Source organism: Brassica oleracea, chromosome C3 (assembly GCF_000695525.1).
Source record: "Brassica oleracea var. oleracea cultivar TO1000 chromosome C3, BOL, whole genome shotgun sequence".
Lineage (NCBI taxonomy): Eukaryota > Viridiplantae > Streptophyta > Magnoliopsida > Brassicales > Brassicaceae > Brassica > Brassica oleracea.
Genome location: NC_027750.1, coordinates 3938078 through 3950871, shown reverse-complemented (window position 1 = coordinate 3950871; position 12794 = coordinate 3938078). Strand labels below are relative to the sequence as shown.

The window sequence follows — 12794 nt, the reverse complement described above, 5'->3', positions numbered from 1 at the left end:
GTGTAATTTGAATGTGAGAAAGTGTCTCTAGATGTAAAAAATTCATAAAAAATAGAATTCTATTCCACTTATTTCATTTATTCATGAACTTTTTTTTATGATAAATGTTTTATAACTATATGCCATTTAATTTCATCCATTCCACAAAAAAACATTAGAATGAGATTTGTTTTTTATTTCATTCAAATGGTAACAAAAATTGGAATCTATAGGAATAAATCATTCCTTATAATTCCATTCTAACAAATTTGAAATTGAGTTTCACCTTTTGTTAAAAACCACTCTCTTTTACGCAACTATCGGTATTCTTCTTTTACTTTTGTAGCTTTTAGTTTATAAGTGTGAATCATTGATTCATGATCATCCTCATCTTGTTTTTGTTGATGTTTCATCATCAATTTTCTCCTCTCTATCATCTCTTCGAGAGGATGTTTGTTCGGCAAAGTCTCATGGCTTGTCCATCAAAGAATGTGTCGATTTTTTTCTGGTGGATTTCTCTTCACGCGGCTTGTAGTGAATCAAGTTTGAACCGCTTCGCTTAATCCATTATCAAATCTCAATTGATAACAATTCTGTTAGTATCAGATTGAAAGAGAAACTTGATGATGGTATATGGGATCAGGGATGTTTGAAACAAATCTTTACGAATTTGTTATGGAAACTCCGGCCACCAACGAAACCACTTTGGATTCAATATGAAGAAGAAGATCTAGAGACAAGAGGAAAGAGTATTATGTTGGCCAACCAATTTTTTCAAAACTTTATATTTTAATACTTAGTATCAAAATAGTTGTTTGAAATCATGAAATGCATCATCTAAAAAACAAATAATATGTAGTATTTTGTTGTTGTATGATGATATATTTATAATCGTCGAAATTGGTCATTCAAATTTTTAGTTTTTACGGTTAAATCAATACATTAAACCCACCATAATTTTCGCTAAATATTTTCTGCACAACATCATAAGTACCAAAAAGGAAACCACATCTAATAATATTGTGATCATTTAATAGTGGGTCATAATACACCTTCATGTAATACATAATACCATGATTTTTAGGGCTGGGCAAATAAACCGAACCCGAAAATCCGAACCGATAGAACCCCAAACATTCAAAATCTCAAAAGGAACTTGTACCAAACATGATTTTAATTCTTAATATATATCCAAATACACTAAAATATTATTGAACATTTAAAATAATTATCTATTATTTGAAGGTGGCTGTTGAAGCTTGAAGTTGTTAGATTTTGCTTTTATTTTCATTGAATAATGGTTCTCATTTCATAAAAACTTGGTTTTCGTTTTATGTTTTCATTTATTTGGTTTTCTTTTTATCAGTAAATATGTTTACTTTTCGTTTGATTTTGAATGATTACGGTTAATGTTGCTTATTTTTAAATCGATTTTACTTAAGTTTTGGTTACAAAATAGGTACAAATCAGGTATTTTAAAACTGAAGAACCGATTTTACTCATGTTTTGGTTATAAAATAGGTAAAAATCAGGTACTTTTAAACTGAAAAATCGATTGGGACCCGAACCCGAAAGTATATTGGGTGGTACTGGTTCTTTGAAGATTTACTAGCCCCGACCCGAAACCGATAGAACCCGAATCGGGCCCGAACCAAACTTTGATATAATCCGAATGGGGCTGATTTTGATAAACCCAAAAAACCGAAACCCGATTGAATAAAACCGAAACCCGATTGGGACCCCGAATGCCCATGCCTAATGATTTTCATCTTATTCATGTAAAAATATATACATAAATATTATAATATTGGAACATGTATTACTTCATACAATATTGATTCATTTTATACATGTTATCCGTTTTAGAGAAAAGTAAGTTTTCGCCTCTCCTAGTGATCTAAAAGAAGTGATTGTTCAAATTTGGCAAGAGATGAGTATTGTAATAGCCAAGACATTGCCGTGATAGAATCATGTGCAGTGATTGTGCATATCAATCATCGTAGTGAATATTCATCTCATGCCCAATTCGAAGAGACACTTCTGGGATGTATTCCATAAAAAAAAGATTTCCGGTTTGATATATAGGGATTTTTTTTTGGGTCAACTGATATATAGGGATTATAAATAGCTTTCTCCCAAAAAGAAAACTACACATTCGTTCTAAATCCTAAAACATAAAAGTATATCTTACAGCGACGACTAAGAAAGATCTGCCACCAACAGCAACGTAACCTTCTCGATAACTTGCTTCATAGTTTGTTTTGATTGTTATATAGCTTACGAGTACAGTTTTGATTTCTCTGTTCATCTTTCGGATTTGGTTTTTATATGTATAGTTTGTTTGACTTGATGATTTGCTGATTCATTGTTTTTGTGGCTCCTATTGATCTGAGAGAAGAGCATCATCTCTCTCAGATACTATTTGGTTTTATCTATGTATAGTTTGTCAATCCATAATATTCTGATTTCTCTGTCCATCTTTATAATAATATCCCTTGTTGTATTTTGATTCTTATTGTTCCAGACATGGTTTGATTTTGGCGTTGGCTTTTGTTATCGTTTTTTCTCATTACTCATTTTTCTTTTAATGTTGTAGGATACAATGAATACATTACCTGGTGAGAGCCATGTTAAAGTGATGGAATCGTTCTACGACTTTGTCAAAAGCAAGTAAAATTATTTTTGGGAGTTCCTTATATATACTTTTTTTTGTCAACTTAGAGTTTCTTATGCCTGTGTCCATATTATATATATATATATATTTTTTTTATTATTTTTGATGATAGGGTGAGGATTGGGGTTGAGGGGTACAACATGTTCTCGCTTCAGCCCCTTGACCTCATTAGATCATTTTCTAAGCTTTTTGAGTCATGTGAAGAAATCTTAAACGTGGAAGTTCCGAGAGACTTGCGAACCAATGCAATTAGCAGCGACTGTACGATTGTTGTTCTCCGCGGAGAAGGTGCAGAAGAAAAAACATTGGCACTCGATGAAACTGACATGGGAGGATGGATCTTATCTGCTACAGTTTTACCGCCAGAACTCAGCAAGCTTAGTTCTGGCTTGAGTACTGCTGAGTTGGCTGTCAGGCATGTTACACATTTCCAAAGAAAAATGTAATATTTTATATTCATGCTTTTTTCTCTTTACATTGTGTGTTTGTAATTTGCTGACAAATTAACTATTGTATTGTAGGAGCCGAGGCATTTCTGTTACTGGATATGACCCTTCCCTCCCTGGAGATGTTGTTAAGACTGATTTGACTAACCGCTTTTCTTCATGTGGAAAGATCACTGATGTTTTTGTTCTTAACAGGTTTGTCGTTTCTTCTTTACAAACCGTTTGTGAAAATTTTTCCCTCCATCTAACCTTTTTTTTCTTTTGCAGTCGGGCTTTGATCTATCTCTTCGGAATAGGTGCAATACATAACGCGTTGAGCCTTTGTCGGAGAGGTGACTCGGTACTCCGTGCTAAAGCCTTGCCAAAACCTAAAAGGAAAATTAACCATGAACCCGCCTATGAACGTCCTTTTCGCTGATGTTGGAGAGAGACCACGTCAACAACCTCAATCTTCTGACTGTTACGATTAAGTCTAGGTAATTTCGTCTACTTCCTTAACTCTAGTTCAACTCCTCTGTTTTGATTTTATTCGTGCAACAGGATACATGGATATGGTGTTGAGTCTTGAAGACTAGTAGTATTCCTCTGTTTTTTTATCTTGGTTTTTGCAGCTATGTATGTTTATGTTCTTATGTCTATGTATTGATCAACATTGATGTTTTTGTTGTCTATGTTTGAGTACTTATTTATATCTAATCTGGATTTTTGGTTAATTATTAAATGTTTGTCCAATCAACGTCCAATACAAACTATTGTTCGACGAGGAGGACATTGTTCTTCAGATCAAACCTTTTTTTTTAATTTGGCAGTCAGGGAAGAATAGACTACAAGAGATTTTTCTATATAAGCTTATGTTCCTGATATAAGAAAGTTAAGGTTCAAAATAATAAAAGAAAGTTCAGAAACTTATCTTTATTAGCTCACACGTTCATATGGGATCAAGGATGTTTGAAACAAATCTTTATGGATTTGTTATGGAAACTCGGGCCACCAATGAAACCAGTGTAGATTCAATATGAAGAAGAAGATCTAGAAAAAAGAGGAAGGAGTATTATGTTGGCCAACAAATTTTTTTCAAAACTTATATTTTAATACTTAGTATCAAAATATTTGTTTTGAAATCATGGAATGCATCAAAATAATATGTAGTTTTTTTTGTTGTATTATGATATTCTTATAATCGTTGAAAATGGATCATTCAAATATTTATTTCTTACGGTTAAATCAATACATTAAACCCACCATAATTTTCGCTTAATATTTTCTGCACAATATCATAAGTATCAAAAAGGAGACCACATTTAATAATATTGTGATCATTAAACAGTGGGTCATAATACACCTTTATGTGATAAATAATACCATGATTTTCATCTTATTCACGTCAAAACATATACATAAAATATTATAATATATTGGAACATGTATTACTTCATACAATATTGATTCATTTTATACATGTTAGCCGTTTTAGAGAGAAGTAAATTTTTGCCTCTCCTAGTGATGAATTGATTGTTCAAATTGGGCAAGAAATGATTATTGTAGTAGCCAAGGCATTACCGTGACAGATCATGTGCAATGATTGTGCATATCAATCATCCTAGTGAATACTCATCTCATGCCCAATTCGAAGAGGCACTTCTGGATCATTTGATTCACTATCCTATTGCTATAGGACTTCCTTCGTATTTTTTTTTTGTTTGAACAGCCATAGCAGCCTACGATTAGTTGTTTTTCCTTCCTTCCATGTTTTTCTTTCAAAATTTCATTTTTTTGTGGTTTCAATTGTTTAATTTTTTTTGAGTTTAAAGCAACGTATAAATATTGATGCGGTTGACTTGGGTTAAAGTGAGTCGTGCCTTTTGTCTTTAACAAATGACACGATGGCCGTTGATTTATCCACCACATCCATATTTGTGTTTGTTGGTTTAAAAATTGTTAAATGTCAAATGTTGAGAAGATAGAAACATTGTCCTTATTCCATTGTATCCACTTCGTAAATAGTCGCCAATTGTTTTTAAATTTTCTTGGTCCACTGAGTTTATGCCTTCTTGTTGATACTTGATATCATGTTGTTAACATGGATTTCACTGCCCAACTTTGGAGGAAGTTAACTCTAATTGGCCTTCTAATCATGTGATGCTCTGTAACGGCAGAGGGACTAGGCGTGGCATACACTATGTTCAACTCCAGGATAGTGTGTTGTTGTGGAGGCAAGGTGGTTTTCTCTCTATTCCACTGGGAAGGCGTGCTATTTCCCACTTTGTGGAGTTTGTGGGTGTTCATATTCCTGAGGATGAAATGTATTATGAGATGTAGTATGAAGAACATGATTCTGAAGATCTGAAGAGAGAATAATTAGAAGATGCTCAATAATTTTGATATTAATATCTCTATTTTGAATATTGGATATTAACCTATTTGGATATTAATCTCTTTTGAATATCAAGTTTGTTATTCTCAATAGTCAGTATGACACAACATATTATTAGCAAGAGAAAATTTTAGTTGTATCTAATCACTAAAGGACTCAAAAAGGTAGATCAACCTTTAATTTTGCAATATTATATACTAATTAAATTTTATAGATTTATGTAAACTTTATACAAGTTTTATATAATAATTATTAATTTGTAATTTTAATAGAACTATGTATTTATTTAAAAAAATCAATTTTTTATTCTATCAAATTATATTTATTTTATGCGACGAGGGTACAAAAAGAAAATGATTACACCAAAGTTTTTGCCACATGTGTTCTTTCGCGTTAAAAGCAACAAAGACGGCGGTGTCTGTTGGATCTGTGACCAAAACATCTGAACATGGTATTGGTACCAATATAATGGAATATATTGTTATTGATTTTTTGTCAAAACATACGTATATAGGCTAGAAAAAATGTCTTAAATTTAGGTTCGAGTGCAATATCACACAACAAATGTTGCATTATAGACATGGCAGCTGTGTGTAAGTGAAAACAAAACATCATGTACACAAAATTATCCAATAGAGCAACAACGTCGGCTCCTCGGGGCTATACCCCTAGCTAATAATAAGAAAGTAACTTTATGTCGGTTTAAAAAAAGGAGAATGTGATGTTTACCATAAAAAAAAAGATTTTCGGTTTGGTAGAGGGATTATAAATAGCTTTCTCCCAAAAAGAAAATCACACATTCGTTCTAAATCCTAAAACATAAAAGTATATCTTACAGCGGCGACTAAGAGAGATTTGCCACCAACACCAACGTAACCTTCTCAATAACTTGCTTCATAGTTTGTTTTGATTGTTATATAGCTTATGAGTAATCCTTTATTATTATGATTTCTCTATTCATCTTTATGATTTGGTTTTTTATATGTATAGTTTGTTTGACTTGATGATTCGCTGATTCATTGTTTTCGTGGCTCCTATTTGGTTTTATCTATGTATAGTTTGTCAATCCATAATATTCTGATTTGTCTGTCCATCTTTATAGTAATATCCTTTGTTGTATTTTGATTTTTATTGTTCCTGACATGGTTTGATTTTGGCGTTGGCTCTTGTTATCGTTTTTTCTCATTGCTCTTTTTTTCTTAATGTTGTAGGATACAATGAATACGTTACCTGGTGAGGTGTTGACATTGCCTGGTGAGAGCCATGTTCAAGTGATGGAATCGTTCTACGACTTTGTCAAAAGCAAGTAAGATTATTTTTGGGAGTTCTTTATATATACCTTTTTTGTCAACTTAGAGTTTCTTATGCATTTGTCCATATTAGATTTTTGATTTTTATTTTATTTTTGATGATAGGGTGAGGATTGGGGTTGAGGGGTACAACATTTCCTCGCTTCAGACCCTTGACCTTGTTAGATCATTGTCGAGGCTTTTTGAGTCATGTGGAGAAATTTTAGACGTGGTAGTTCCGAGAGACTTGCGAACCAATGCAATTAGCTGCAGCAGCGGCTGTACCATTGTTGTTCTCCGCGGAGAAGGTGCAGAAGAAAAAGCATTGGCACTCAATGGAACTGACATGGGAGGATGGATCTTATCTGCTAGATTTTTACCGCCAGAACTCAGCAAGCTTAGTTCTGGCTTGAGTACTGCTGAGTTGGCTGCTAGGCATGTTGCCCATTTCCAAAGAAAAAAGTAAAATTTTATATTCATGATTTTTTATCTTTACATTGTGTGTTTGTAATTTGCTGACAAATTAACTATTGTATTGTAGGAGCCGAGGCATTTCTGTTACTGGATATGACCCTTCCCTCCCTGGAGATGTTGTTAAGACTGATTTGACTAACCGTTTTTCTTCATGTGGAAAGATCACTGATGTTTTTGTTCTTAACAGGTTTGTCGTTTCTTCTTTACAAACCGTTTGTGAAAATTTTTCCCACCATCTAACCTTTTTTTTTTCCTTTTGCAGCCAGGCTTTGATCTATCTCTTCGGAATAGGCGCAGTAGATAAGGCGTTGAGCCTTTGTCGGAGAGGTGACTCGGTACTCCGTGCTAAAGCCTTGCCAAAACCTAAAAGGAAAATTAACCATGAACCCGCCGCCTATGAACGTCCTTTTCTCTGATGTTGGAGAGGGACCACGTCAACCACCTCAGTCTTCTGACTATTACGATTAAGTCTAGGTAATTTCGTCTACTTCCTTAGCTCTAGTTCAACTCCTCTGTTTTGATTTTGTGTTTGATTTTATTCGTGCAACAAGATATATGGATATGGTGTTGAGTCTTGAAGACTAGTAGTATTTCTCTGTTTTTTTTCTTGGTTTTTGCAGCTATGTATCGATACTTGTTTATGTTCTTATGTCTATGTATCGATCAACATTGATGTTTTTGTTGTCTATGTTTGAGTACTTATTTATGTTTTATCTAATCTGGATTTATGGTTAATTATTAAATGTTTGTCCAATCAGCGTCCAATACAAACTATTGTTCGACGAGGAAGATTTTGTTCTTCAGATCAAACCTTTTTTTTATTTGGCAGTCAGGGAAGAAACATTTAAGTAATGTGTATAGGTGATGGAATCGGGCTTTGATCCATCTCTTCGGAATAGGCGCAGTACATAAGGCGTTGAGACTTTGTGGGAAACATGACTCGGTACTCCGTGCTAAAGCCTTGCCAACACCTAAACGGAAAATCAACCACCACAGGGAGTAGACGCGTAGTACAAATCTCTATGTTTTTGAATATTGTATTTTATAATATTGAACTTTGAATGGTAACTAATCTTAGGAACATTAGGAATATATAGAAAATAGTGAGTAGGAATAAAATTTTGAAAATGATATCAAAATTAACAAGAAACAAAATTATTCTATAATTGTCTACAAAACTAACAATATGGCGTTTGTTTAAACTTTAAACCCATGTAAACCAAGAAGCAAGAGTCATGTTTTCTAGTATAAACCGGAAAGAGAGTAAAAGTGAAAACTACCCGAATTAAACCTAAACGAAGACTGAAAATTGAAATGCAAACCAAGAGTCAAGAGTCGTGGTTTGTAGTGAACCGGAAAGATAGTAAAGTGAAAAACCTCACACAAGAGGAAAGAATCATTTCTTGGTCTCGCGGCGCTTCAAACATCTCTTCTGTGTCTCTCAAGAAGATGGGATTCCTCTCTCAACAGATCTCAAGAGATGAACTCAAACCAGGAGATCACATCTATTCATGGCGTAGCGCTTACATCTACTCTCATCACGGTTCAATCCCTTCCCTTCTCTCTATCTATATGTAGCTACATTATCAGTTTCTGTTCAGACAATTCTCGCTGGATCTTAGTTTTTCATGTTCCTGTCTTAGAATAAATGACGATCCTTTCTATGTTTGCAACTTGTAGGAATCTATGTAGGCAATGGTGACGTCATACATTTCACTTGCGGAGGTGGTTTAGAGACAAGGACAGGGACTTTCGTGGACAACATCATCGTTAGTTCGGTTCCTAACCACGGAGGTGACAACCCTTGTCCTAACTGCGGAGACCAATCAAATCTCAACGGTGTGATCTCTTCTTGCCTCGACTGTTTCCTCGCCGGAGGTAACCTCTATCTCTTCGAGTACGGTGTCTCTGGACACATCTTTATGGCTAAACCGCGAGGCGGTATCTGTACAACAGCGGTTTCAGACTCCTCTGAAGAAACCGTTCACCGTGCGAGACACCTCTTGTCTAGTAAAAACGGGTTTGGTGCGTATGATCTGTTGAAGAACAACTGTGAAGACTTTGCCATCTATTGCAAAACTGGTTTGATTGTTTTGTCGAAGCTGGGGAGTAGTGGACAGGCTAACTCTTGGTCTGCGGCGCGTGGTGTTTTATCGCTTTGGGGGACGGTGAAGAGTCTTTCTGTTGGTTCTGCTGCGAGGTTGGTTGTTTCTGGGGTTGCTGGTTTTGGTGTTATGGCTATGGCGGGGTATGGTAACTACTGCTATGGTCGTTTCTGTGCTGATATTGGTGTGAGAAGTGATGCTAGCAAAGTTCCTGTGGAAGACCTTGTTACGCTTATAGCGATTATCGAAGGCAGAGACGACAAGAAGTCTAGCTAGTTTAGCGCTTGTTGTGGTGTGATTGTGAGTGTGCTTCCCTGTATTTTTGTTTTCTTCTGTTTTCTTTTGTATTGTGTGCTGTGTGCAGTGTGCTTCCCTGTATTTTTGACTCCATTTATCATGTGACAAGACAGTCAAAAATAAAATTGTTGTTCTTTCCAAAGTCTTGTCTACTTTGGAAGACTGTTGAAACAAAACAACACACGGAAGTGGAAGATGAATGGTGTTTGATCACTTACCTACCGTTAGTGTGGCTCCGTTGGTTGACTTGGAATTTAGTGTTACAGTACTAGTCATCGTCAGTAAGACAATAACCAAACTAAGCTCTCCACACAAGAAGGTTTTCTGATCATAACCCATTTCAATCAGACGAGAGTGCAACATGCTTTTGTCTCTTTATCTTCTTCAACACCTTGTGTATATGTAGCTGAATATAAACTAAGGCTTTTTCTGAGTTATCAATAAGTCACCTAGATGTAATTAATTTTTGGATGCATTTTCTGAAGAAAGTTAATGCACTTTTAAATGTAATTCGATAAAATAATATTTAAATTTTCTTATAGATCATTTTAAAAGAAAAATTATGTTTATATAACTTTATACAAATTTTGTATATAGCAATTACTCCCTCCGTTTCAATATAGATGATGTTTTAGAAAAATTATTTTGTAATAATTTACATGAAGTTTTGAAATTTTAAGATTAATTTAACTTTATTGGAAATTGTTCAACCAATTAGATTTTAAACTTTTTTTAATAATTGGTTCATTGATTTTAAAATTCTATTTTTAAAAATATTTTTTTTTACAAAAAGTTAATTTTCTTAATCTTTGTGCACTAATACAAAACATCAAGTATTACGAAACGGAGAGATTATTAATTTGCAATTTAGTGAACAACTCTAATATATTTTTCTAATTTTTTCAAAAATTTATTATTTTATTATTTAATCGAACTATGTTATATTTTACACTAGCCTAAATTAAAATTTATGTTAATTTATTAAATATAAATTTATATGTTTTTAAAAGTTCTTCGGGGATACGTTAATTCGTTGACTTTGGGTTATGAGTTGACTTTAATGGTTTGGTTATTAAAACCAACAATCTTGGAAAAAACTCTAGAGAACCCACATTGATCCAGCCAGAGATGGAATCCATTCTTCTAGAGAAGATAGGATTATTCTCCAACAAGATCTCTAAAGACGATCTGAAAGCAGGAGATCACATCTACTCATGGCGTAACGCTTATATCTATTCCCATCACGGTAACCCATCTCCTTCTCTCTCTTCTGGGTTTATCAAAGATCCGAACTTTATATTTGCAATCTCACAGGGATCTACATAGGAGACGGAAAGGTCATTCATTTCACTCGCGGAGGCGGTCTTGAAATCGGAACGGGAACTTTTCTAGACAAGCTCATTGTCAGCTCTATTACCAATCACGGAGGAGACAACCCTTGTCCTAACTGTGGAGGAAAGCATTCCAACACGCATGGAGTTATCTCTTCTTGTCTCGATTGCTTTCTCGCCGGAGGAGATCTCCTTCGCTTCGAGTACAGTGTCTCTCCGGCTCTGTTCATGTCCAAGCTTAGAGGCGGTACCTGCACGACGGCGGCTTCGGATCCTTCGGAGGAAGTGATCTCTCGCGCGGAGTTTCTTTTGCTGAGAAACGGGTTTGGTGAGTACCATGTGTTCGAGAATAATTGTGAGGATTTCGCGATGTATTGTAAGACGGGTTTGGTGGTGGGGAGAAGCTATGTGCTTGGGAGAAGCGGTCAGGTTAACTCGGTGAGTGCGGCTGCGTGCGTGGCGCGTATGGTTAGTCCTTGGGCTAGTAATGCTATACGTCTCTGTTCGGATGTTGGTATGCGTAAGGATGCTGTTAAAGTGCCTGTGGAGAGCCTCGTTGCTCGGTCGGCAAAGGAAAGCTGAGTTTGGTTTTGATTTTGATTTGTGTGCAATTGTTTATTTTATTCTTGGTTGATGCAAATATTGAATCTGCTTCTATAATCGTGTAACTCTAATCATATGGTGTGTGTGTGAATACAGTTTGATTGAAGTCTTCCTTGTTAGTTTTGTGTAAAAAACTTAAACGCGTAAAGCAAGAGATGTGGTTGATTCTTTAGTTGTTATAACCACACAAGAAAGATTCGGTCTTCTTACTTCACTAATTAAATTCTCTATTTTTTTGTTTGTTTTTTTGAGTTGCATTTATGAAATATCATAAAACGAATAAAACTGTCTAATTTATTACTTGTCTTTTCAGTTACATTAATGAAATATGTTTAAATGAATTTAAACTTTATATTTTATTGTTTGTATTTTTCAGTTACCTTAATGAAATATTCTTAAATAAATTTAGACATAATGTCATTTAATCTAGGCCTGGGATTTCGGGTATTCGGTTCGGTTTCGGGTAGGACCCGATCGGGTATGGGTATTTCGGTTATTTAAAATATGTATCCAATAGGTACTTGGAAGACTTACGGTTCGGTTTCGGTTCGGTACCGACCGGTTTCGGGTCGGATCGGTTTTTCAATAAAAGTAATCATATTCGATCCGAACAATTTGGTTATTTAACGGTTCGGATAAAATAGTACCCGCAATCTAAACCGAAACAATTTGGTACCCGATATCACAATGCCAAACTAAACCTGATTTTCGAACCAAACTCATTAACTTAAATGTCAAAGACAAAGTACTTGAAGAATTAAACAAGAACACAAACTTATAATGAAAAACAGAAAGTAGAACATAGTTTCAACCACCAAACCGAAAATGAAAAACAGAAAATAAAACATAGTTTCAACTTGCAACCATCAAACTGAAAATGAAAATGAGACAGTCACTCTCACTCGTCCATACAAATGAGACAGTCACTCTCACTCGTCCATACAAATGAGACAGTCACTCTCACTCGTCCATACAAATGAGACAGTCACTCTCACTCGTCCATACAAATGAGACAGTCACTCTCACTCGTCCATACAAATGAGACAGTCACTCTCACTCGTCCATACAAATGAGACAGTCACTCTCACTCGTCCATACAAATGAGACAGTCACTCTCACTCGTCCATACAAATGAGACAGTCACTCTCACTCGTCCATACAAATGAGACAGTCACTCTCACTCGTCCATACAAATGAGACAGTCACTCTCACTCGTCCATAC

The 12794-nt window shown here is 35.0% G+C and overlaps 3 protein-coding genes across 3 annotated transcripts; all 3 read left to right on the top strand.

The window, feature by feature from the left end:
* The first annotated feature begins 2793 nt into the window (after positions 1-2793).
* Positions 2794-7652, top strand: LOC106329692. Its single transcript, XM_013768359.1, has 7 exons — positions 2794-3068; positions 3175-3294; positions 3367-3439; positions 6685-6779; positions 6889-7197; positions 7304-7423; positions 7499-7652. Exons 1-7 carry the CDS (start codon positions 2794-2796, stop codon positions 7650-7652), a joined length of 1146 nt encoding a protein of 381 aa, XP_013623813.1.
* An 883-nt stretch (positions 7653-8535) lies between these two features.
* LOC106334825 lies at positions 8536-9814 on the top strand. Its single transcript, XM_013773200.1, has 2 exons — positions 8536-8779; positions 8917-9814. The coding sequence occupies exons 1-2, from the start codon at positions 8551-8553 to the stop codon at positions 9615-9617; spliced, it is 930 nt and encodes a 309-aa protein (XP_013628654.1). The 5' UTR covers positions 8536-8550; the 3' UTR covers positions 9618-9814.
* Positions 9815-10734: 920 nt separating this feature from the next.
* LOC106334828 lies at positions 10735-11773 on the top strand. Its single transcript, XM_013773204.1, has 2 exons — positions 10735-10884; positions 10953-11773. Exons 1-2 carry the CDS (start codon positions 10767-10769, stop codon positions 11549-11551), a joined length of 717 nt encoding a protein of 238 aa, XP_013628658.1. The 5' UTR covers positions 10735-10766; the 3' UTR covers positions 11552-11773.
* The last annotated feature ends 1021 nt before the right edge of the window (positions 11774-12794 follow it).

Bases quoted from the DNA above. Each gene is read 5' to 3' on its own strand.
- LOC106334828 (XM_013773204.1), top strand. From the start codon at position 10,767: ATGGAATCCATTCTTCTAGAGAAGATAGGATTATTCTCCAACAAGATC. The intron at 10,885-10,952 runs GTAACCCATCTC...GCAATCTCACAG, and splicing joins TTATATCTATTCCCATCACG to GGATCTACATAGGAGACGGA.
- LOC106329692 (XM_013768359.1), top strand. From the start codon at position 2,794: ATGTTCTCGCTTCAGCCCCTTGACCTCATTAGATCATTTTCTAAGCTT. The intron at 3,295-3,366 runs GTTTGTCGTTTC...TTTCTTTTGCAG, and splicing joins GATGTTTTTGTTCTTAACAG to TCGGGCTTTGATCTATCTCT. The intron at 6,780-6,888 runs GTAAGATTATTT...TTTTGATGATAG, and splicing joins TACGACTTTGTCAAAAGCAA to GGTGAGGATTGGGGTTGAGG.
- LOC106334825 (XM_013773200.1), top strand. From the start codon at position 8,551: ATGCAAACCAAGAGTCAAGAGTCGTGGTTTGTAGTGAACCGGAAAGAT. The intron at 8,780-8,916 runs GTTCAATCCCTT...TGCAACTTGTAG, and splicing joins TTACATCTACTCTCATCACG to GAATCTATGTAGGCAATGGT.